Below are 24,553 nucleotides of genomic sequence, written 5' to 3' on the forward strand. Positions count from 1 at the left end.
TTAAATTTGGAACTTCGACAATTAAAATGACATATAGACACCCTTACATGGGGCATTTGAAATGATGGAATTAAACTATGAAAACAGTTTCATGAAGTCAAAGAAGCTGCAGAAAAACGACCAATAAGGCAGCACTTTTTGGTAGACAGCACGTTGTCTACTCTCCCCAACGTACACAGCAAATGAGTGACCACAAGGTTTTCTTTCCACTTAGATCTCCCCCAATAACCCAAGGTATTGGAAAATACCACATATTGACCAACAATTATATATAAAGAAGTTTACTTTCTAGGCACATTCCTTGGATGAATACAGTGAAAGTTTACAAACTAATGGCTATGTTTACATTAGAAAATGATATGGGGAATCTACATGTAGGGCTTACCCAGATTCTTAATTTACAACTTTTTATATATTTAAAGGAAGGATATCAATTGGTCCAAAAGGACCAATGAGTGCTCGTTTTCTTTTAAAAGCCTCAGAATGTGTCTATTATGTAATCAATAAGCCCTGAGCAGGCAGCCATTACCACTTTAGGTAATGCCCCGGTGCCCATAGCTTCGCTCGGGTCTTAACGAAGGCCCTGGGGCATTACCTGAAGTGGTAATGCCCTCCCTGCGAGGGGCTTATTTCTATTAGTACCCCTGCCCGTAAGACTGGGTACTAAAAACATTTTATTTTCTGTTAGAAAATGCTTTAAAAATGGTCGCATGGGAAGGGAAAATGAAGTCAATTTTCCCTTTTCATGGCGGCCATTGAAAACAATAGAAAAAAGTAAACAAAGAAAATGGCCGCAATGGAAACGGGAGAAGGAACTACATGTAGTCCCTTCTCTCTTTCCAGGGCGGCCATATAAAAAAGTAAACAAAAAAAATGGCCACCATTGAAAGAAGAGAAGGGACTATGTGTAGTCCATAACAGCCTGTCGCAGATCGGGAGTGGACACGCTTGGGACAGAAGTGTTACCAGCTTGTCCGCTCCAGAAATGGACTGAAAAGAAGGTGGGTGGTGAGGGAATTCTGGGGATGGGGAGGAGGGAGGAGACAGGAGGACCACTTACCTGGTTTCCCTGCGGGAGAAGAGGAAGCCTCCAGTCGTGAGAAGGCTTGGTGCGGCGGGATTACCGCCTGGTAATGCCCGCGTTCCCAGCCTTCCCCATTGGCTGAGAGGCTGCCACCCCGTTTCCCCACTCTGGATACTAATCACATTTATTGCCTACTGTTTCATTGGGATTATTTGAATACATTTCTAATATTATACAATTAATACATAATTATTTTTCTAAAAGACATTTAGTTTTACCTATGTCAGCCCTAAATCTAATTTGTCATAAAGAATTGGGATTCATATATATTCCAGACTAAGTTTTGGATGCCCAGTGGTCTGTCTTTTTAAAACCTTAAACAAGCCTAAAGCTTCTCTTATCAAGTTCATTATTAGTGAACTATGGCAAAGCCATCGTCCCTTTAATGTTTCCTGACACAGGCACATAAAGAATGGTCTTTTTAAAATCTGCCTATTAATTTTTCAGCTATTCACTTAAATGTGTTTCTTAGTTCATCACAGATTAAGTGCTATAGGTTTGGGATTTTGTGATTTTATGGCATTCCCGGGAGAGACGCTGAATAGATTTGATTGATCCGTTTCTTGCCACCTGGGCCTCCAGCCTTACATCATTTGGTCATCCCATGGTAAACATTGAATGTTCATAGCAACATTGAGATTTAGCTGTGCCAGCCTGAACTCCACTACCTCGACACGGAACAATAAAGACCACGGTCCGATTAGCTGTCCTAACTGTCCACTTGTAGAAGAGACTTTAGTACATGGTCTGTGCGGTGGAGCACGAGACGTTCCCAGTTCCAGTTCTCCGAGCTCATGCTCTCTGACAGTGTTAGTGTTGTCCATTTTTATGGCTTCATCTTACAGCTAGTGATCAACAGTGTACTTGCTCTTTAGCAGAATATACGTTAAAAGCTTTAGCTAAAGATCTGAAAGAGTTTTATCTCAAGTTCTTTATTTAATGTTACCTTGTTTTGTTAATTCGAGTATTGGAATGTGGCATAATGAATGTATTTTACATGTTCTTATTATTGTGTGAAATAGTTTCATTTATTTTGATTGTTGGTGTTCATCTTTTATGGCGCACCGCTGAAATAATGGGTTTGGATTGGAATATCTATATGTATATATATATATGTATATGTATATATATAAAAGTGAACATTTGTGGGTTTGTGGCTTGGTGTATGTTGCCTATACAATTCCACACTGTTTCACCCATCTGCACCACATTTTGCACAGTCACCTGTTAGGGCCCTCTGGACATTACTGACTTCATGACATCTGGAAACCCCACCCCTTTCCCTGGATTTTAGCAAAAGTGCAAATGTATGGGTGGGTTTGTGGCTTTGCATATGTTCCCTATACAATTCCACACCGTTTCACCAATCTGCACCAAATTTAGCACAGTCACCTGTTAGGGCGGTCCGGACATTACTCTCCACATGACATTTGGCCACCCCCAACCCCCTTTCCCTGGATTTCAGCAAAAGTCTCTGGGTTTGTGAGTTTGTGGATTCGAGTATGTTCCCTATACAATTCCACACTGTTTCACCAATCTGCACCAAATGTTGCACAGACCACTGTTAGGACCCTCCAAACATTACTGTCTACATGACATTTGGACACCCCACCCCTTTCCCCGGATTTCAGCAAAGTCAAAATGTGTTTGTAGGTTTGTGGCTTGGCAAAGCATTGTTCCTTATACAATTCCACATTGTGTCACCAATCTGCACCAAATTGTGCACAGTCACCTATACCTATGAGGGAATAAAAGCTCGGGCAACGCCGGGTATATCAGCTAGTAGGTGATATATATGTGATATACATATGTGAAATAGTGCCTTTTGAAACCTTTCCCACTTTATGTAGAGTAAAGATACAGTGTCTTTGGCAAAGGGTTTTCTTTGTAAAGTTTGGGGCAATAAAACTCTATATGTTCATAAATAAATATATGTATTTGACTGAATGATGTAAAGATAACATTAACACCATTCACACAATAAGACATAGCCACCAGGCCATAGGGATTTACAGTTACTTGTAATAACTAAACACATCACCATATGGGAGACAAGGGAATCTTGTCAGACATTCTGAGGAAGGGCCTTAGGGTTTCCTTTCCACCCTGACATTGCACAAGCGTGGCAACTTGAGAACAGCCTTGGCTGCTCTCTTTGGTGTAGAAGGAGTGAACAATAACACTGAGCAAGTGACATCATGGATTGCTAGGCTAAAAGGATCATGGACTAGACGAGATAGTAAATTCCACAAAGAGGGCCCTAAAGTTGAGGATGTGGCATGGTACCTGGTGTTCCGAGTACCAGTTCTCGATTTCTGCCAATGGGAAGGCAAAAGTCTGTCGCATGGGGAGTCCAAAGAGATCCTACTTTCTTAAGAGAGAGCTCAAGGTCCCCAGAGAGCATGGACTTGCTCTGTGTTGTTGAGTTTCTGATGCTGATGACTCCCTTCTCTTTGCCTGACAAAGGGGGCTGCACACTTTTCTTTTTCAAGGTTTTACCACAATTCCCAGCCACTGGGTTTCTGCAATGTCTGAGGAGCGCGAGCCAAGTAGTCGATTTTCGCCATACAAAGAAATACACTTTATACACTTTCCAAATACTACTTAAGAACAACCCAAATTAAACAAAGCACGGTGGCCAATAGGAGTCAAGGAGCGAGGAAAAAAGGACAGTGGAACCAGTGTATTCAACAAACGGGGGACAGCCCCAGCTTCTGGAGCTAAATGGAAGCTCCAAACAAAAGGGCTTGGAAGGCAAGAGGTTTGACTTCTCATAAGACCTGTGATCCCGCATGGGGGGCCTGGGTTGGCAACTCATATGGGCAGAAGACACCTATGCCAGTGGTGCTTTACTATAGCGTGTTCCTTGACGGTCGGCACCATTAGGCGCTGCTGACATGCTGCCTGGAGTAACAGGGGCTGGACTTGCGACAGCACTTGAATGTGACAGGACACCATGCAGACAAGGCACCATGTCCTCATCGCCCCCATACACCCACACATGGCCCTAAAGCCGCAACCACTCGATCAGTGTAGGTCCATAAGAGTTGAGGAACGTGCCCACGGCTTTGTCTTAGATCCAGTCCGCTGGGTACGCTTGGCGCTGGCAGCAATTTCCACAACAATGAATCGCAGATGACCGTGGCTGGTGCTTTGCAATCGGCCCGCCATGCAGTAGGTTATGGGAGCAGGGATGGGCTGAAGTTAACCTAGAAGGAAACAGACCGGTCGTTGGTCTTTGGCTCCAATGTACACAGTGCTATGATCAAGTTCTTCATTTGAGAGTGGGTTCGCCCAATGTCACCCCTGTAAGGGGTGATTTCCATGGGTTTTGAATCTCTGCACTGAGGACTTTGCAAGCAGTCTCTGGGGATATCTTTTAGGATTCCTCGGAGTCTATGCTGACACAAGGTTTCCCAGGATGAGTATCCGATGGCCACATGCTGCACAGTGAAGGTTTGCCCAATATGATATGATATGATGGTTTATTTATATAGCGCCTATACACAATGTGTTTCAAAGCGCTTCAAGGCAAGGGAGGGAACAAGGGAAAATACAATGACATTCTTACAGGCCATAAACAGTAAGGATGTGAAATTAACGATCATACTTGGCCTGACGATATTTCAGCTAGTGCTAAGACATAGATAAGGAAGGGAGGGGGAGAGTGGGAAGGAAATGGAAACAGACAAGCGACTACCGTACTAGGCCTGACATTTCAGATAGTGCTGGAGGGAGGAGGAAAATAAGTAAGGGGAGGGGGGAGGAGACAGACGAGGTTGCTATCATACTTGGTCCAGGGAGAATTCTGATAGAGTAAGTGCATAGAAGAAAGTAAGGGGAGGAGGAGAGGAGATAGGAAAAGGGAGAGGAGGAGACAACAGAGAGTCAGCAGTCAAAAATAGTGGAGAAGCAAGAGGGGAGAGGGAATACAATAGCAGAAGTCAGTACTAACACATAATGTATGACTGAGGTACTGCAGATCCCAAGGTGTGAATAGTCCCTCATTGCTGCATAGATCTCTTTCAATGGACACACTTCCAGGTGTGGGGTTGACTGTCAATCCTTACCATGTGCAATAAGTGATGTGAGAAAAGACAGCAGGTGCAACAAGTGGTGTCTACCTGTCTATTCTTGAATGGTACTCTCATTCACCGCTGGCTTAGCTGATGTTTGGCACCAGGTTAGGGTGACCAGACACCCTGGTTTGCCAGGACCACCCTAGAATTGGGTGCTCTACGCCCCCCGTCCCGAACGTTTTGCAGAGAGGGTCGAGCAAACAGTGGCAGGAATCAGCGCCATCTGTGGTCAAGGTCTCGAGATAAAGCAGCAGAGAGATGGATTGAAAAGTCCCTCGACCACCAAATGTATTATAAACCATAGAAACATTGTAATCGTTTGGTGATTTTACAATAACATTTAAAGCCAGATATCTGACGTTTGGGGTGGTCTCTAACCAAAAATCTTTCCGTTAATAACATGAACTGATTGTGCTGTAGAGACAGCTTTGGAAATGTTTTCCCGACAAGGCCTACACTATCAGTCTGCGTCGTTACATTGTTTATATCCAGGGGAATGTCTGAAATCCTCTCCCCCTTTTCCCCACTATAGAAGTGTAGTCCTGGGATCCACTATCAAATTGTAGTCCTACTTTTATGTTGGTGGCCTGTTAGTTTTTTTTATTTTGAAAATCTGGTCGCCCGCCGCAGGGCTAATGCCTTGCAGATTGATGGGCCGAAGCCTCACATACAGTTTTGCAGCTGTTCAAACTGGTCTATATGTCCTGCATTATACAGACATCTCTTTATTAGGGTGAATATTGTGACCAATCAAAACAGAAGAGTCCATTATTTGCTCAAAAGATTTTCTTAATGGATCACTATAAAACATGTTTAACATTTAAAATTGTGGACATTATGCTGTTCCCATGATGCTCTATGCAAATCGCCCGGATTGGGTTCTATATAGAGATACTGTGTTGCGCAACCTGGCCCTGGGCCATGCCCCTTGGCCCCGCCCCCTCCTTCCCAAAGACCCGTCCCCCTAAGAAGTGACGGTTCCCCCAATAAATGTTTTCCATTTCCAACACTGGGAGAAACTATAGAGAGTGACAGTAAAAGGGTGAGAAAATGAAAGATGGAGCTAGAAGAGGGGAAGAGGAAGGCAGAGTGAAAGAGGAAAGTGATAGCAATTGAGGCAGTAAGAGAGAAGACACAGAATGAAGATATGATATATGATATGGCCTTTATAACGCGCCTATACACAAGTGTTTCAGGCAGAGGGGGAGGAAAGGAACGAGAGGGGAAGAGAAGGAAGGATTGAAACACTAGTGCAAACAAGCCAAAAAGGGCGAAACGAAGGAACTAGACGAAGGGAGAGGGTAAAAGATGTATTGAGGGCGCAGGGAGGAAGAGGGCGAGAAGGAGGGTCGCCTGCACACGGGGAACAATGCACAGGCTGGACCGTACCAGTGAGACGCGGAGCAGGAAGTAGAGGGAGGGGGGTCAAGTGCCTGCCCCCACATAGAGGGGGAACGTGAGGGAGGGATAGAGAGAGGGATGGTGAAAAGAAGCAAAGCACGTGAGCTGGAAAGCAACAGAGAGAAAGGGTTAACGATCAAAGAGAAAAAGACAGGAAAAAAAGTGAATAGAAAGAAGAGCAAGAACAAGTAAAAGGAAGCGGCTGGGGGAGACAAATAAGAGAATACAGAGGTGAAAAGGGAGCAGCAAGAAACAGAGAGCTTACAAAGGGAGAGAAAGGTAGGTGACAGGATTTTCAAGAAATAAAATGTGACGGCCAACAACATAAAAGAAAGACTAACCTACTCCTTCTGTCCCCCCTTAACCTGACCTTCGCACCACCCCCAAACCCACAGTAACTGCATGCACATTGTGCGGTTTTGACTGTTCATAAAACACTTAAACAACAAGCATGATATATTTCAAGTAATACTGATTGAATTATGTATTTTAATTTTATATGTATACAATGAACTTGATTGCTATTGATATTTAATGTGAAAAGTTGAGCATCTCAACTATAACACTATAATTTAAAAAACAGAAGGCATGTAAATAACAAAGGAGCTGTTGCTCTGTTTGACATTACTTGCTTTGCTATTTAGCTGTTTTTCATCCTGTATCTGTCCCACAAGCAGTCAATACATACAGCTGGTATCTGGAAAGTTGGGGGTTCGAATCTGTCCCCAAATGAGAACGTTTTGAAAATCAATTCATGTTTGTTTAAAAACCGACACAGTCGCCCTCCCTTTCCCCAACACTGGGACAGGGTTTTTAAATAAAAAAAATAGTTAGTGTTTGATAGGCCGTAACAGAGCGAATCTAAATAATGTTGGTACAAACACAATGCACGGAAGCGCCGTCTTGTAATATTGTACACGTGATACAAAATGTGGCGGCACGTGTCTATTAGTATCAATGCTGCCGCACAAGGAGGGGGAAGAAGGAGGGGCGTTTGTGCCAGAGAGAGTATGATATAGGGGCTGGAGATGTCAGTGCCAAAGTCAAAAGTTGTTTCAGTATGGCGGCTAGCTGTCCTTGGTCTGTCTTTACAGCAAAAGTGAAGTCCGTGCACAGCTCAGGCATCAGACAAAATGGAGTCTTGTGTTTGGATGCATGTTGCCCATACGCTGAGAATGAATGGCAGAGAAAGCATTCACTATCTGGCCTTGAGCGCTCACCATCTCTTTTTCTCTTCCGGTGCAGGGGGTAAGGTCGATGAGCTGCAGTGCACGCTGCCCAAGGAGTTGCGGGGCAGGGACATGCGCATGGTGCCCATGGAGATGTTCAACTACTGCACTCAGCTAGAAGATGAGAACAGCCCACCCGCCGCAGACCGCCCCGACAGCCCCTGCACCAAGGGCAGCCTCCAGCCACCGGAGTCCAAGGCAGAACCTGTGCCGGCAACGGAGTGCCCACAGAGACAGAGGTACAGACCGGTGAGCGTGCGGAGGGCCATCGGCACCGTTATTATTGCTGGCGTTGTCTGCGGCATCGTGTGCATCATGATGGTGGTGGCAGCGGCCTACGGATGCATCTACGCCTCTCTCATGGCTAAGTACCACCGAGAGCTGAAGAAGAGGCAGCCACTCATGAGCGATACCGAGGGGGAGAACGAGGAGCAGAAGCAGATCTCCTCAGTGGCGTGAGGTGGGGAAAAGGATATCAGCCCTTCCCTTTGAAAATCATGATGGACAAATGTGTGAATATCACCGGGGTCTATGTCTCCTGGTCTTCACCCACTGCTGCATTTGTCGGAGACCTCTTTTCCTCCTTTACATTCTGCTGATGCCACTTTCACCCACACTGAGAAGAGCTATCACACCTGGCATGCAATGACATCACTTCCCATTGTTAGCCCAACTAGGACCCATCGATAGACTCACAAGGCTGAGGGTGGTACCAATATTTGCCACAGCCTTTATCTTCCAGTTCCACCTGGTTCATATCCATCCTTAGAAGGCACTGCCCAATAAAGGACCACCATTGGTGGCATCTCCGGTGGTCTCTGACACGGCATGTTGGTCTAATCCTGAATCTAAGTGGGCAATGGTCTGCAACAATCAAGCCTTCATTGTGGTTGGCACGTGCAATCAACCCTTCATTGTGGGAGTGGTTGGAAGGAAAATGCAAGTATCTACTTGACACTTCGAGGTGGTTCCTTCAGCGGGAATGGGAGACAGGTGAATGGCTCCAGAGGGTGGAGGCCTCTTGTACAACCACCATGGACAAATGGTAGACTTTGAACCCCTGAGTTCCAAATTGTTCCCCTTTGACAAACTCGTTATCCCATTTACAAGACAATATTTTCAAAAACACCATCAAATTGATGCTCATTCCTTGGGTGTTCACAGATTGTTAAAAGAACAAATCTTGGAGGAGCGATTGGGTTGGAAACACATTTTTTTTGTCTCCAGTGGAGGAAAAAGTACATTTTGGCATCAAATGGGACGATGGCAACATTCTGCGATCTGCTTTTAAATCTGCAGCACTGGGTCAACTCTCCTCTTGATTCCTTAACCGCAGTCCCCAGGGATGCGTCCATTCACCCTCACCCCGGACCCTCGGGATAACGCATGTCTCCTCTTGCTCCCTTGGCCCCAATGCCTGACGAGCCGACCCCATCCCTTTTGACCCAGCCCTGCCGGAGAACATCTCCCATGTTGGCTCTCTCTCTATCCAGGCATGGGAGCCATGTCTGACCTGCACTTGGCATATTTTTTGAGACAGACCTGTACAGTCATAGATTTCTATTTTAATTGTAAAGATAAACGTGAATGTTGTTAATGTTACACAACCAGAGGCAGTATGTGTGTGTGGGGGGAGGAGGGGATGGACGGACCAAGAGGGCAAAGTGCCACTGACCTTTGCCCATGCAGATTGATCTGTCGTTTTATCCAATCACAGTTGGTAACTCATAAAATGCACTCCTTTAAAGCCACTAGATCTTTTCTGTTGGTTTCATTGCCATATTGTATTTGGAACATGTGCTTTTCGTGTCTTTGCAAGATTAGGCCTGGTCTTATGGTCAAATTCACAAAACATTGTTTGATATCTGCACGGTTAACTCACCATTTGAGCAATTGCAGACTGGGTGTTTTGAAAATCCTGAACTATTTTTCCCCCTAAAATGTTCTGCCCTGAACATTGGGGGTTGCAAGTGTTGACTGAATTGGCCAGAATGCAAAGCAAGCTTCCTCGCAGCACCTAGCTTCTTTCCCAGATGCCTTTGCTGTTATTCATTATTAATGCATGGGTGGCACCGGGGAGAGAATATGGGTGTGACCGATACTTAGAGTGCTACTAAGTCTTTATTTGAAAATATGTTTGAAAACACCAAAGTTTGAATTGTTTCTCTCCAATACAAAAAAAAAGGTAAAGCAGCATTTTGTAAATTTTGCATTGCTATAATTGAAAGTTTGAAAACAAGAATGAAAATGCTTATTTGTATGATTGCTTTTAATTTGCATTTTTAAAAGTTTTTACCTCTGCTGTGTTTATCTTACACCCTTTCCCACCCCCTTCTCATCCCATAGTGCAGGTGTCTGCAACCTTTGGATCTCCAGATATTTTGGACTACAACTCCCATCATCCCTAACCAGCATAGTCAATAGCCAGATATCATAGAAATTGTAGTCTGAAACCTCAAGAGAGTCAAAGGTTGCACACCCGTGTCTTAGACCAACAGTATGCAACTTGTTGCTCTCCAGATGGTTTGGACTGTGACTCCCATGGCCCTTCACAATTGACGATGGGGCTAGGTTTGAGGATAGTTGTAGTGCAAAACAACCAGAGAGCCAAAGGTTGCAGACCCCTGCCTTAGTGGATGTGCCCCATCCCTTGTTGAATACTGTTTTTCGTATATGACTGGGGCATCCCCCTTTTGTCCTGGCTACTAGCACAACCATTTCTTCCCCTTTCCTTGAAACCACCTGCCCCTTCCCTAGACGAAGAGAAATGCTTGCTTAACATTTCTCAAGCACCTATCAAGCAGCTGGAATGTTTAAATAACTGTTTCCAATGGGTGATTGCATTTGTCTGCTACAAGTGGTTCGTGTGTTCTCTAAGCAATGAGTCAACGGCTTAGAACATGCTCATTGACATTTCGCCTATTTATTTATTTATTTACTTATTTATTTATTTGTATTTATCTAAATTTGTAAAGCGCACTAACAGCCCATAGGCATGGATGCGCTGTTGCAAGAAGGTGTCTTAGTTACCGGAAGAGTTCATTGCTCTAGCTTACAATGGGCATAAGGCCTAACATTGTATGGCATAGCTGGTTACAGGTTATGGTATCATATTCATATATGCCGTGATAGCGGTTAGTAAATGCTTAAATATCTTGGAAGCAGTTTGCTTACTTAGTCAGTGCTTAAGAAATGCCTTTCATTTAAATTTGTCTTCCATCATAAAAAAAATATTGTTTTCATATTATAATGTGGTTGGAGTGGGGGTGGGTCCCGTTTCTCTCCTGCTTCCCTGCGACCCATTAAATTATAGTTATTCTATCATTTTCAAACTATTTTTTCCAATTTTTGTACTTTCAATTTTTCGTTTTAAACGTGTATTTTTCAAACGTACTTTTTCAAATGTAGCACTGATTACTACAGAGAGCAGGGCTTGAAGGGGTGGGTGCCTCTTTGCTTCTCCCCTGCTTAGTTTTCCAGGACTGTGCTCATAAAATGGACGGCGCGCACGTGGCATTCGAGAACAGGCAAGATGGACGAGCGCAGACTGGAGCAAGGGAAAGGGGACAAGGGAAAGGCAAGATAGTCTCCTTGCCCAAGTAAAGCGGCTATGCAAGCTAGTGTCCCTTTGAAGCAGGTGGGTGTGGTTTTATGAGCTAGTTCATTCACGTCATCACGCAGCCACGTGCCGCTCTGTGTGACTAAAGGAGAGCGGAGTATACCGTTAACTTCTGGGGCCTCCATTATCTGGGTGGATTCCTGTATGGCGCACTGTATCACTAACCATAGGAACGAGGAAACCCCAAAGCAATTCAAGATAACAGCAAGGAGATGTGTGTAGGATGATCGATGACGAACCGGCACATTTTGGCCAGCATGTCTCCTTGACCAAGCGTATCACCTCCTCCTGCAAACGGGGCCACATCTCATCTGGTGTGGGCTGTCAACCCAACATCTCATGAAGGAAGGCTGGGACTGACTGACAAAGGTGCCTAAACTTTCCTCTTTCCAATCCGCGGAGGATGCTTGCCCACCTGGATGGCACCACAACGAATCTGGTGCTCGCGGAGGATTTACGTGTCTTGCTCTTTCGTCCCACCACCAGGCACGGCTTCATCCATCTTAAAATGTTCTAATGCAGCGTGTCCTGCACCCCGCCTCATCCAATGACTGATCCGTCACCGTAACCAAAGGAGTTTGTGGTGCTTAACCGCGGTTGGCAATTTATATTCTTATGGCCAGTCTTATCGAGCTCTCCATGGATCTACGATACCACGCGCCATATGCCCCCCCTTAAGAAAGGGCAAGCATTTGAGAACGGTTCCACTGTACACGAATATAGGAGTTTTATTTGCTTAGGGAAATGAACATTTTAGTATGCCATGTGCTTTTCAGTCTCGCTGAAAACTGGTCTGTGTCCTGCCCAGATGAATGTGATTAGAAGTGGCCTGACACCCCCCTGGCCTCCCCACCCCCACCCGTTAGCCTGCTCCTAAAGAAACAGTATCAATCGCAAAAAATGACGAACACACATTCAAATTCCAGGGCTAGATGAAGTCAGGGTGCCCACACTGTATTCTTGCATTTGTTCTGGGAAGCGAAGACCTGAGTGTCGAAGGAAGAGAAATGCAATGGATTGAACCAAGAGATCGTGTGTTAACAGAGAGATTAAATGATCAGACCCAAGGTCCCATTGAAGGGAATGAGATTAAGCATAGCGTCCAAAAGTAAAACTGGGGTCTGAGGTGTGAAGCGTCTGCCCAATGAGCAATGGGTGAAGTGTACTCAAAAAGTAGTGGAACTGGGACTCCGGCGGGGGACAGAGTAGGAAGGAAAGAAGCAACGTGCAACACATTTTTCAAGGGTTTCAGGCGTACTAGTTGGCAGCCATTGAGTTGAAATAGATGTCAGTTTAGCTGTAACTGATATCTATTGATAAAGTGGAGAAGTGTGCTTTAACTCGTAAAGAACATTTCCGGAAAGGTGAAAATGGATGCAAAAGTAGCGGAGCGATTAACAGTAAAAAAATAAAAGTAGTGGCACAACGCTCCCTACTGTTCCCGCTCACTTCGACCACTGCCAATGAGGGAGACTTGATGAGCTCTTTCTACAGAGCAATGAGATCTTTTTGCTTTTGCACCAGGTGAAATGGATCGATGTCACAGAGTAGCGAGTCATAAACTTGTCAGGTTAAGGGTCTTGTTATTTCGGTGTGATGCACCCAAACTTTGACCACAGGGCAGATCTGTGTAAGTGGCCTAAGTGATGGCGGGAGGGATCATTGAACCAATAGGATCGGGGCTGCACTCTCCCCTAAAACATCAAACATGCAGAGCAATAAAGAAACAAGGACCAGTCTAAGAGCAACATGTCATTTTGTGATGATTTGAGGCAGTGGTGTTACTGCACTGTCACGGATACCCAACAATCAGACATCATGAATTTGGTGGCTCAGGCGAGCTTGAGGCTGGCAGAAAATAAAACCCCAGACTAACCAACCACACCTGCCTCATGAAACGGCCACAACCAAGGCTCTGAGCCAAACTCTCTGTGAGTGCTTAGGGAGCTGTTGTAGGGGCAACGGAAATGCGGGGGATTTTCGGACAGTTGTTGCAGCATTTTTGGTTCCTTCCATGAGCTCTTTACTGAAGAGGTGGGTGGGTGGAGTGTGCACACAATAGGAGGCTTTTCCTTTACAGAAGAAGAGTCTAGTTTTAGAGATTTAAATAACCAATAGCGCTGAGCTGGCCGCCTACATAACGTGCGCAGCTCACTACAATACTTGAGAATAGAGACCGGACGATTGCTTAAAAGTGATCAGATGCCTCCAAACACTAAAGTGTTAGTGCGTCACCCCACGGGGGGGGGGGACAGAGTGAACTATTGATATCAATAACAAGCAATAACTGGTACATGCAAAGGCTTCCCAAAGGTACCTGCCAGGGGTGCTCTGGCTGAAACGTCATTTCCTGCATGTTTAAGCAATTGCAAGAGCACCAATAAGTACGTGTCTTAGCAGACCTCTGGTATTGCCTAGGGAACAACTTCCCAAGCCCCAGACTTCCATCAGCCAATGACACACCGTCTCCTGGAGGGCTTGAGGTGTCCAGTTTATGCTGCCTTGAAGCAGAGCAGCATCCTTAAAAACAAATATGGGGGCTGACAGGTTCAGCAGGAAGAACCATTGCAGCCTGGATACCAAAAAGAACCCACTAAAAATCCTCCAATTACCCGCAAGGAAATACCTGCAAAAGAGCAGAGAGGGCTGAAGCCCATCCTTCAATATCTACCATAAAGACACAGCTGGGAAGCCAACACTAACATCCACTCCAGACCGGTTCAAAATGGATTATAAAGTGTGGTGTTTTAGTTAGCGCCGCACACTGGAAGTTCCTGCTTCGGAGCGCTTACTAACAGGCTATTATCGTAATTAGTACCCACAATTGTGGTCCTCACTTTGAGACCTCAGAAGGATGAAGGCCTGAGTCAGCCCAGAGGAGCATCAAAGCTTTGCTTGAGAGGCAGCTCCTCCAATGTTTGGGTGTGTGCCAGCTATGTGCATCGCTAAACACTCTTTCCTGTTGCCAGCCTAGGGCAACTAGGTGTGCCAGTGGAAACTTTCACGACCCAGTGACTGGGATAATTGGTGTGGGCATTGGGGAGAAGGTTCAGCCCAGGTTTTTTCCAGATAGAGTGCAACGCATATCAGTTAGCCATTTTATTGCAAAACTGAGCAACATGTTTGCCAAACCTTAGTTTCATTTCACTGCAATAGATTTACTTCTTAAGTGTAAGTTTGCCAACTATACATAAACACCATAAGACAATCATATGTTTATCTTGGTTCCCCGGTGAAGCTTTTGTTTCGCTGGACTGGAAACAGCTGAATTAGAACATCTCCACCATTGCCCTCGGAAGCTTCAGGCCGCAGGCCTTCCGGTCAATAGTTCTCGGCTCACGGGCGAGTGCTGCAGGGCTCGATCATGCTTCCCTGCTCTGTGAGTTCTCTCCCCTTCCTTGGCATTGGGAGGTTTCATCGCAGTCCCCTGGAGGTGTGGGCTGAGGGAGGAGAAAGATGTTTGCTCACAAAAGCAAATGCACAATGCCCAGGAGCAGACTGGCCGTTAAACGGATCGGGTGTTCGCCCAATGGGCCATCGGCAGCACCTGGGCTTCTCTCCTATTGGTCTAGGGCTACCTACCTGCGTGTGATCACCACCCTCCCCCCTTCCCTCTCCGGGCATGGGCTGTTTCAACAGAGACAAAACTATTACAAGTCAAACGTTGGCATAGCTGAAGGGCTAGTAAGACTTCATGGAAGTATACACCTCCTATTTAATTTTTTATTTTTTATTGTCTTGGTTTAACATAAACCTTTACAATTACATACACATCAAAAGTTAAAACAGAAATCACAATACATTTCTCTTATTAAAAAAACACAAGATAAGAACAGAATGAAAGAACCCCAGAACCCAATACATGGCTAATATTCTAAGGTTTATCATTCACCTTCTCAATTTGCCTTAAAACCCCTCAACCTATCATATTTCAGACAGGTTTCGTCTATAATAACCTCAATGAATTCAATAAGGCAGCGGTCTGCAAACCATCTTTAGCGCTATTAATACAGACACATCGTTGCCATACCTGGTCTACCAGCAAAAAACTCCAATTACTGCAGAATGTACACATATGTATCTTTCTAAGGTCTTTCGGAGACACGCAGTCTAAGATCATGCGTCAAATTGTTTCAGCCCTACCCTCAGACCCACAAAACCTACATTCCCGATTCTGCTCACTTTAAACCTCCATACTTCAAAAGGATTTCCTTACAGTATGGTATGTTCCACGTTAGTCTAAGGACTTGGTTGTGCATGAATTTATTCGGGAATTGGTGCATAATGACTGAAATGGTTCCCCCGAGTTTATGTTATGTTGGCAGATGGCTTAGGGAGGGGTACGCATGGAAACGTTCCACAGTGTCACACCAATCTTTATCAAGGAGGGATTTCTTAACTTTTCATGAATTTTTTTAACAGCCAGCCCATTTCTAACCCACACTCATCCAAACCATGCTCACACTCCTTTTCTAGGACACATATGACATCTTCCTTCCTGCCTATAGACTTCATTAATGCTAAATGTTTTTTGAATTGCGCGTAAAGCGTATCTTCCATGGGGTGAACAATTTTAGCCAGCAAAGACAGTTTTCTCCAGTTGACTCGTGCCTTAAGCGATAGCCGCCCTTATTCAAACCGTATTACCGGCATTGGGATTGAACTAGGAAGTTTCAAGCACCTCCTCCAGATTAGGGCTTCAAGGGACTCCAGCTTTTCTGTGGTCCACCCTTCCCCTGCAGAGAGAAACTTGGGTACGATTTTCACCTCATAGAACTGGACAGCTGGTTTGATTGAAAATCTACCAAATCTTCCATCCAATTTTATTAATTGAATAGCCAATGTCTCCGCTTTAGCTTTCAACCCTTCCAGATTTTTACCTTAGATGGGCGTGCGAAAATGTCGAAGCCCAGATATATCAGATGCTCCGAACATCCAAGTTTACACTCCTCTAAGTACCAGGATATCGTCTCTCTATTCCTTCCTCTCAAGAAGTGCAAAATCTTGGTCTTGGCTGAATTGATTCATAACCCATTTTCCTCCGCGTACTTCAAAAAGCCGTTCATGAGTCGCTGCAGACCCTTTTTTGTCACATCAAACAGCAGGAAGTCACCACATAAGATAACCCTGGAACTCTCACATTACCTATTTTTAGTGTAACAAAACCGCACTTCTCCAGATATTTCCAGGTGTCTGAGACATACAAATTGAAAATACATGGAGCCAAAATGCAACCCTGACGTACGCCCTTGTTTACTTCTACACGCCTGGATAGATCCCCTTCTTTATTTAATCTTATTCTAAGAGCGGAGTTTCTATGGAGTTTAAGTATCTGCAGTAAATCGTCAGGCATCCCCCAGTCATGCAACTAGGACCAAAGTTTCTTACGGTCCACTATGTCAAATGCATTGGATAAGTCTATGGAGGATACTAAAATCGACCCTTCCTTTGCCACCCAAGCAGACTGCTGTAAGATTCTTAAAACTGCTGCATTAAGAGTAGTTGAGTGGTCCTTTCTGAAGCTCGTTTGTAGCATTGAGAGCCTCTTTGAGTCCCTGACCATTCAGTTAAGTGGCTCAAGATTATTGTCGGAAATAATTTGGAAGCTGTGTCAATCAGCAAGATAGGTCTATCATTTTTGGTATCGTTTCTAGGACCCCTCTTGTAGATAGGCACTACATTAGCCAATTCCCAGGACGGTGGAAACACCCCAGATCTTATAATTTCTCTAAATCTAATTGTCAAGATCTTCCCCCAGATTACTATGTCGGCCTTAAATAAAGCATTAGACAGCCCATTAGGCCCTGCTGCTCGTGAGTTACTGCATGCCCCAATTAAGGCCATCATTTCATCCGCCTCGATCGATATCTCATCCACCCATCCTTCAGTGTCTACATCCTCAGTCTCTCCCTGCTTCTTCTCCCTTCTCCCACACAGCTCTTCTAAGAAGGTTACCCATTGCTGTTCTGACACTGCATTCAGTTGTTTAACGGAGTGTCCCATGTCCCCCGAGTTTATTAGCTGCCAAAGAATTCGAGTATCTTTCTTAATCAGGACGTTCAACATAGATTCAGCGTCCCTCTGCAGCATAATCATTCTTCTGCTTTTGCAGTAGTTTCTATGTGTTTGTTTAATACGCATTGCCTTTTTAGAATAAGCTACCCCTCAAATTGCCCAATTGTAATCATTCTCAATTGCTTTTTCATCCTCTTTCTTTCCTCCACCAACTCCTCATCAAAGACACGCTTGATGATAGTCTTGGTCTTACTACTAGTATTTCCCCCATCATGACCGCTCCCTGATGGAATTTATTCAGGAGCCCATCAAATGCCACTTTACTAAACACATTCATTGTCCATTCCAGTTCTGGCTGGCCATATAAAATCCTCAAATAACTATTTAGATCTGTGTGATTTTTTATCGCTCCAGGTCTATTCCCCTTTACATTAGAGATCAGGTCCCTAGGGGCCCCTGGATTAGGAATAGCTTTTCTAACTGCAAAATACGCTCTTAACATGCGATGATCGCTACATTCAGTCATAATAATTTTAAACTCAATGCATTTCTCTAGGAATTCAAAGTCTGTACAGATGTAATCAATAGCAGAAGTTTGGGGGGCCCTATGCCATGTGTGCGATCCCCTCTTTCCCCCATCAAACACTGACAAGACCTCTGATTCCAGCATCCCCAACCACTTTCTGCCTGCAGTGTGTTTTGGGCCATTTCTTTTCATACACTCCCTGTTGTCTTTGGGGTTAGGCAATTTGCATTCAGGGCGCCTGCGACCATAATATTGCCTCTCTCCGTCGTCACACGCCATTGTATAATGCAGTCCGCTATTTGGGACAGAGGTTCCTCTAGATTTTCTATTCCTGAGTGCCAGTGTACATTTATTGTGAGTAGATTACTTTTTAATGTATCACTATAGAAGGCAACTGCCAGAGCCCCAAAGGGGAGCATCAAAGTATCTAACTTAGATAGGCCCAGTGTTGTCCGTACGGCAACTAGTAGACCTCCTAATGGGCGCCCTCCGCAGCTAGGTTTAGCCGATTGGAAGATTACCTGAAAGGTTTCTAGCACCGGGGCCTCCCTCAGCCAGGATTCCTGTAGGAGGATTAGATCCACCTCCCTCAGAAATGCAACCAGATCAATATTAGTTTGTAATTGCCCATTGCCCCTAGAATTCCAAGATATGAGCATCAAGGGTTCGTACTCTAAACTGCATTTGGGCAATACCTCATCTTTCGGGGCACGTCTTAGATCTGTCTGGTCGGTGTAGTTATTTTGCCTGTTTTTTTGCCCATAGAGATGACATGGCCCCCTCCCACCCCACCTTCTTCAATTCCTTCATGTCATTATCACTGACCACCCACTTACAGTGTCTCCCGAAACTGTCCACATTGATTTTTAGTTCGATTGTCTCGCATAATTGATTCTCAGTCCCCTCTTGGTCCTCGACCTGAATTATGTCGAAACCCCAGCATTTTCAGATTCTCACTTTCAGCTAGAACCGTGTCTAGCACAAGCCTGGACCCAAAATAAAGGTTACAGCAATTAACCACTTCCCGATTCGGGAACTGAACTCCGTCAATATCTAAAGAGGACAGTACACCTCCTAGAGTCATTTAGTCTAAAGCTAGTGCTCTGCATCTATGTGGCTCATGGCACCTTGGAGGACAGATAGCTCACTGTGCTGGGTGCTTGCTGCTGATATCTGGACTTACACTGCAGATGACGAGTTCTAGCCCCGGAAGGACCCAATCACATTTTTTTCCTCTGAGGTTGGGAGGTGTGCCATGATAATGGCTAATGTTAACAGCATTGCGGTGAGACAGGGGGAGCATCATTAAAACAATGATATGTTGTATATATTGACTAGGTGCTCTCTGATTCAGAGCCAAGTATTTTAGCGAGAACCTCAATCCAAGTACTGCTGACACAGCCATGCCGGGATTGGGTGCAGATGCCTTCATTCTTGTGTGGCAGCACTTAGCAGTGCACAAGTGTTCAGGTGGTGTGTGTGGAGGGGAACGGTTCAACTTCTTTTGATCCCGGCTGGGGCCTCTCGCTGCCCGGCCCGCTGGTGGCCCCCCACTCCACCCCTGAGAATGCTGTTCAAATATGGAGTTCTCAGTTTTGGCAAGAGTCTGTTATCCTTTTTTCACTTCGATGCTACACTGACGTCTGCCACATGGCATGTTTGCAGGGTTTAAACCCCACCTCTATAGAGGGCACGTGATCAATGCATCCATTTTAGTACAGCAGAGAGTAACAAGCTCCCGGCACAGTTTCTGGGGTGTATGGGAAAAGGAAGGTCAGGACAGGGGCATGCACGGTGAATGTGTAGACCGGCAACATCACATATGGCGTCAGAGGCAGCCATGAGGCCACACCTCTGCCCCCTGGGGGCTTTTTAAAGGCATTTAGACTACCACCTGCGATATTTGATAAGTTGAGGTCTGTGGGAGCAAGGTACCCATTATAAACTGAGAAACACATAGAGGGCTTTAATAAGGGCAGGCGGGCAGAAGAAGCGCGCTTCGCATGACGAGGAGGGCACCGAGCAGACACGTCAGTCCAAGAAGTTAGAGAGCGGCCTCATGCGGCGTTCCTTGAAGTCACAGACGTGGCGTGTATGGGCCGAAAGTGCGAGGGCAGGTGGACATGGCTTAACCCAAAAGTTCTAACACAGACACCAATGGAAATCCGAATGCACAGTTCATGTGTGCAACCTACAAGGACTGGTACAGGTCAGAGGCAAGAGAGTGAACTAAACACACTACGTTTTAGTAGCTTGCGTAGACAGCCTCTCCAGTCTTCCCTTCCCAGTAGCCTTGGCGAGGACATGGGCATAGCCAGATGTAAGAGGAAAGGGCTAAGACTCCTATTTTTCTCAATCTGCCCTCGAATAAGCTGCCTCATCCTTTCTGGTACCTGTGCAGGAAATGCCATGGAAAGCTAAAGTGGTTGGGCCAGGGAAGGGAGGTGGGCACCCCATCAGGCCTTGTGATAAACTGGCAATGCGTTCTGCTGTAAAGCTGATCAGGAGCTGAGCCAACCCTGCCTTGGGGGGAGGGGGGACTTACCCCTCCCACACTGAGGAGGTTGCAGGTAGAAGGCAGCACCGTGCCGTGACTCTCGGCCCCGTGCACCAAGCACAAAGGGGCGCTACAGGTAAAACCTGCCCAGGTGATGTCCATACACCCCCAAACTGAACTGACTCCCGGCATTCCATGAGCACACTAATTTGTCATTTATATAGCGCTTTGATCCAAAGTGCTTTACATAGAGCACATTTACACACATTATTATTACCTAATCGAAATTGGTAGCAGGGGTTATGTTTGCCCAAGTTACGATAGCATATAGTGCATTGCACGAAATGGCGTAACACAAAGAGAGGGGAGAGCGGCTTGGCACTGAAATACCCTTCACATGCACATGTTGCTGCACCGTACCAAGTTCTCTTCAGCATGCAGTGCGCATGCGTGCTATAGTACATCGCAGGGCAGCATATTATAATTGTGTTGTGCATCACGCTACTAGCAAGCGTGCAGCCGGGAAAGTGCGATACCGCACTCTACCTTACTCCCCCCCGCGGGCTAACTGACGGTGTAACTGGCCACTACGCTACTCGTGGTATCAAACATCGCAGGATGAAAGGCGGAGTCATTTCTCCTTGGATATGAACCTATGACGTGAAGGACACCCACAGGACGCTGCGGTTGGAGTGCAACTGTAAGGCATATCCCACAGCTGGAGCATGGACCAGCTAAGCATTACACCCCCCGCCCCCGACCCGCACTCCGGAAATCAAACACTTTTCAAAAAGTAGCACCCGTAAAAGTTTGTGTTTGTTTTGTTTGTTCTGTCAGCTCAGTGGGCCACAGTGTGTGTGTTTTTCTAATCTGTGCTGCTGCTGCTGAGTCGTGGTCCCCATGGCTCGAGGGGGGCTCTTGGCTTTTTGTTGCTGTGCGTTTGCGTGAGACCGTTTGAACGAGAGCTGCCGTCATGTCCAAGAGATCTTGCCCGAGATGCTCGTGTACACTTTCTGGCTCGCTCTTTCCCAGTGAGAATAAAGATTGTATTTATGTACTGGTCTCTGGCTGCCTCCTTAATGAATGTGGTCGCTAATGTTTCATATCTCGCCCCCTGGCACGCTGTGGCACTACCATTCCTTCACGGAAACTCATCCGCACTGACACGCACCCCGCCCCGGTCTGCAGACTATGCCCTCTCTTCCAAGATCCTCCGCCTCGAACTCTATGCTGCCTCCGAGTATTGTCCTGTTAATGTCCAGTGGGGAGAGCCCCATTTACTGTGGCAACACACCATAGTCCAGCCATGCGGCACTGCGAACCTCATCTCACCCCAGCAATGGACCCTAGTGATGCCTGGAAGCTTGGCTACTTTTCCCATAGGACAGGAATCGGCAAACTTTGACTCTCACAATGTTTGGGACTACAACTCTTGCCAGCCCCAGCCAACAAAGTCAACAGTGTGGGATCATGGGAGCAGTAGGGGTGTCTAGTTTTACCCGGCGCCGACTCAAGGTGCGCTCAGGGGGTGCGACCGCACAAGTGCAGCATTAAATAAAGGACGCTTTAGGCAGTTTACATGACACTGAGCTGGAGGCTCCAGCTCAGTGTCACGTAAACTTAAGTATCGGTCTGGCACAGCGCCTATTCAAGAACGGCAAGGAGCTCAGTTCTGTTGTTCAGCTGATACTATCAAGAACAAGTATCAGCCGACCAACAGAACAGAGCCCCCTGCTGCTTCATATCTAAAGGCGTGTGGGGGAGGGGGTTCATCGAAAAATCCCACACACGGCACTGGCAAACCTGAGGCCGGCACTGTTTTTACCCTACCAGTGCACTTCCATGAGGCGTTGCTTTTTTCCATTAAGGTGAGCCTCATTCTTCCCTGGCAAGTCATGCTCTGTATCACTGCTAATATCCCAGTAGAGAGAGCCTCACTTTGCCCTATCAGTTCACCATATGTTGCCCTCAAGCACTGCTAATATTCCAGTACAGCGAGCCTCATGTTGCCCTATGAGTCCACCATATGAAGTCCTCAAGCACTGCTAATATTCCAGTACAGTGAGCCTCACTTTGCGCCATTAGTGCACCATATGAGGCCCTGAAGCACTGCTAATATTCCAGTACAGAAAGCCTCATTTTGCCCTGTGAGTCCACCATATGATGCCCTCAAGCGCTGCTAATATTCTAGTACAGAGAGCCTCACTTTGCCCCATCAGTGCACCATATGAGGCCCTCAAGCACTGCTAATATTCCAGTACAGAGAGCCTCATTTTGCCCTATCAGTCCAACATATGATGCCCTCAAGCACTGCTAATATAATATTCCAGAACAGAGGGCCTCACCTGGCCCTATCAGTCAACCATATGATGCACCAAGCACTGCTAATATAATAGTCCAGTACAGAGGCCCTCACCTGGCCTATCAGTCCACCATATGATGCCCTCAAGCACTGCCAATATTCCCAGTAGAGAGAGCCTCTCTTTGCCCTTTCAGTCCACTACATGATGCCTTCAAGCACTGCCAATATTCCATTAAGAGGAGCCTCACTTTATCTGTCAGTGTCCAAGCAATGCCCTCAAGCACTGCTAATATTCCAGAAGAGAGCCTCACTTGGCCATATCAGTCCATCATATGAGGCCCTCAAGCACTGCTAATATTCCAGTACAGAGAGCCTCATTTTGCCCTATCAGTCCAACATATGATGCACCAAGCACTGCTAATATAATAGTCCAGTACAGAGGCCCTCACCTGGCCAATCAGTCCACCATATGATGCCCTTAAGCACTGCCAATATTCCCAGTAGAGAGAGCCTCTCTTTGCCCTTTCAGTCCACTACATGATGCCTTCAAGCACTGCCAATATTCCATTAAGAGGAGCCTCACTTTATCTGTCAGTGTCCAAGCAATGCCCTCAAGCACTGCTAATATTCCAGAAGAGAGCCTCACTTGGCCATATCAGTCCACCATATAATGCCCTCAAGCACTGCTAATATTCCAGTACAGAGAGCCTCACTTTGCCCTACCAGTCCACCATATAATGCCCTCAAGCACTGCTAATATTCCAGTAGAGCGAGCCTCACTTTGCCCTATCAGTCCACCATATGAGGCCCTCAAGTGCTGCTAATTTCCCAGTAGAGAGAGTCTCACTTTGCCCTTTCAGTCCACTATATGATGACTTCAAGCACTGCCAATATTCCATTAAGAGGAGCCTCACGTTATCTGTCAGTGCCCCAGCAATGCCCTCAAGCACTGCTAATATTCCAGTACAGAGAGCCTCACTTGGCCACATCAGTCCACCATATGAGGCCCTTAAGCGCTAGAAGAGAGAGCCTCACTTGGCCCTATCAGTCCACCATATAATGCCCTCAAGCACTGCTAATATTCCAGAACAGAGAGCCCCACTTTGCCCTATCAGTCCACCATATAATGCCCTCAAGCACTGCTAATATTCCAGTAAAGAGAGCCTCACTTTTCCCTATCAGTCCAGCATATGTGGCTCTCAAGCTCTGCTAATATTCCATTAAGAAGAGCCTTACTTCATCTGTCAGTACCCCAGTGATTCCTTGAGGCACTGCTAATATTCCAGCAAGAGGAGCCTCACATTGCCTAACATTGCACCTCAGTGATTCCCCGAGGCACCGCTAATATTCCAGTAAGAGGAGACTCCCTTTGCCTGACATTGCACCTCAGTGATTCCTTGAGGCACTGCCATTATTCCAGCAAGAGGAGCCTCCCTTTGCCCGACACTGCACCTCAGTGATTCCCTGAGGCAGTTCCAATATCCAAGCAGGAAGAACCTTATTTGACCTTGACAGTGCATAGTTGGGAGGCCCCAACACTCTGCCATGATTCCCGTGGGGAGAACCTCATTTTACTGTGATAGTGCATCTAAGTGAAACCCTATGTCTCTGCTCATATTCCAGTAAGAGGAACTCACCTGACAATGCACCCAAGTGAAACTCTATGGCTCTGCACATATTCCAGTGAGAGGAACTCACCTGACAATGCACCCAAGTGAAACTCTATGGCTCTGCACATATTCCAGTGAGAGGAACTCACCTGACAATGAACCTAAATGAAACTCTATGGCTCTGCTCATAT

The 24,553-nt window shown here is 46.0% G+C and overlaps 2 protein-coding genes across 8 annotated transcripts in view; one reads left to right on the plus strand and one right to left on the minus strand.

Moving 5' to 3' along the window:
• The window catches only part of LRTM2 (leucine rich repeats and transmembrane domains 2), a 106,703-nt gene extending 85,196 nt beyond the window's left edge, over positions 1–21,507 (plus strand). For both annotated transcript variants that reach the window (XM_069628632.1, XM_069628633.1), the window contains exon 4: positions 7,810–21,507. In XM_069628632.1, the coding sequence (XP_069484733.1) occupies positions 7,810–8,252 (443 nt within the window). In that variant the 3' untranslated portion in view covers positions 8,253–21,507. The remainder of the gene's footprint in view (positions 1–7,809) is intronic.
• Positions 1–24,553, minus strand: part of CACNA2D4 (calcium voltage-gated channel auxiliary subunit alpha2delta 4) — a 1,390,363-nt gene that overhangs the window by 405,409 nt on the left and 960,401 nt on the right. The window lies entirely within an intron of this gene.

The sequence above is a fragment of the Ambystoma mexicanum genome, chromosome 12, assembly GCF_040938575.1.
Source record: "Ambystoma mexicanum isolate Mex_15411 chromosome 12, UKY_AmexF1_1, whole genome shotgun sequence".
Lineage (NCBI taxonomy): Eukaryota > Metazoa > Chordata > Amphibia > Caudata > Ambystomatidae > Ambystoma > Ambystoma mexicanum.